We start from the raw sequence: 1,662 nt of genomic DNA on the forward strand, positions 1-1,662 counted from the left end.
GCACCTCGTCCTCAGTGGCGCCGGCCGGGGGCTCCCAGCGTGCCAGCAGGCTGCCCTCAGGGGTCTGCTGCACCGACAGGGTGGGGCGGCCCAGCACTGTGGGGGGACACAGGGCAGGCATCAGGGCCACGCGATCAACCCCCAGGTCTGGAGCACAGCGTGGGGCTGCAATTTTTTGGCCACTTGTGGGATCTCAGTTCCCCAACCAGGTATTGAACTTGGGCCCTCAGCAGCGAAAGCACAGAGTCCTAACCACCGAACCACCAGAGAAGTCCCAAGGAACTGCAGTTTTTAAAAGCCATCTTGGGAAGGCCATGCTCAAAAGCAAACACTTGGAGGTGAAAGAGGGAGCCACAAGGAGGTCTGGGGGGAACAGTGCTTCAGGCAGAGGGAACAGCCACTGAGGAACAGTGAGGACGCAGAGGACCCGAGAAAGGAAAACATCCGCAGAGGCCACGGCAGGCCCTCATCTATGCATCTCAAGTTAACAAGTCACTCATCTCTTGCTTTCTGCCAGCACCTCATTAGCATCAACAGAATGGAGGAGGAGTGTCTAAAACCCTGTCTCTGCCCCCATGGTTTTCAGTTTGGGTAGTAATCAACGCATCAAAGTCTGGAGAAGTCCTGCAGTGCTGAAGCGCTACACGTGAAACCAGGCATCTCTGCTGTAGGACTTATCAGGGCCTTTAATGGAAGGTGGTATGAACAGTCACAGTGTATGCAGCAGCATCTGCTTAGCAAGCATGACTCTAACACAACATCCCTGAGAGAGGCAGGAGAGATATGGGAAGCTTCCTGGAGGTGGTAACATGGGAGCTGGATGCTGGATGCCAAAGATACTAGGCAGGGGAAAAGCACAGTAGGGGGCATGGGCCAGCAACAGTGTGAAGGCATGCTGCGTCCAGCTGGGAGCCCTTGAATATCAGGGTCTGTGGTGAGAAGAAAGATGGAGGCCACGGGGGCCCTTCTCTGTTTTGGAACACACCAAGCTTGTTCTCCTCTCTGAGTCTTTGCCTGGGTTATGCTCTCTGCCTGCAATACCCTCCCCTTAGGTTTTCACAGCTGCCTCTCTCCTCACTCAGCTAATCCTGGCTGGTGAAAAACCAGCCGCTCAGGACTGATAGGAGGAGCCAGAGGGGAAACTAAGGCAGGGCTGCCAGGAGAGGAGGCTTCATGGTACCGTGGGGGAGATGGAGACATGACCCTGAAATGACAACCTGCTTGTGGGGATCAGAGCTGGGATGGGGGAGGCACAGGGTGCAGATAGCAGAGCTGGTCATGATTGTTGGCTGGAAGTAGGGTGGGGCAGGTGGCCGGAGGCTTCCCAAGGAGGGAGACTAATCAAAGACCTAAAGGATGTGGAGCAGACAGCCAGCTGAGAACCTAAAGGGTTATCAGCACAGGGGGAACAGGAGGCAGAGGGTGAGAAGTTAGGAACTGCTTGTTTAGGGATGTCCCTGGTGATCCAGGGGCTAAGATTCTGTGCTCCCAATGCAGGGGGCCCGGGTTTGATCCCTGATGGGGGAACTACATCCCACACGCAGCATGTAAGAGTTTACATGCCGCAACAAAGATCCAGCACAGCCAAATAAATACATCAGAAAAAAACAAAAAGAGTAGGGTGTTGAAGGTTCCATCTAGCTGGAGCTGAATGGGGCTGGA

At 54.8% G+C, this 1,662-nt stretch overlaps 1 protein-coding gene across 1 annotated transcript in view; it reads right to left on the bottom strand.

Moving 5' to 3' along the window:
- PTPRS (protein tyrosine phosphatase, receptor type, S) overlaps positions 1-1,662 on the bottom strand; it is a 261,020-nt gene that overhangs the window by 19,171 nt on the left and 240,187 nt on the right. The window contains exon 20 of the mRNA XM_010828456.1: positions 3-96. Within this exon, the coding sequence (XP_010826758.1) occupies positions 3-96 (94 nt within the window). The remainder of the gene's footprint in view (positions 1-2; positions 97-1,662) is intronic.

Source organism: Bison bison, unplaced genomic scaffold, assembly GCF_000754665.1.
Source record: "Bison bison bison isolate TAMUID 2011002044 unplaced genomic scaffold, Bison_UMD1.0 scf7180017864492, whole genome shotgun sequence".
Taxonomy (NCBI): Eukaryota; Metazoa; Chordata; class Mammalia; order Artiodactyla; family Bovidae; genus Bison; species Bison bison.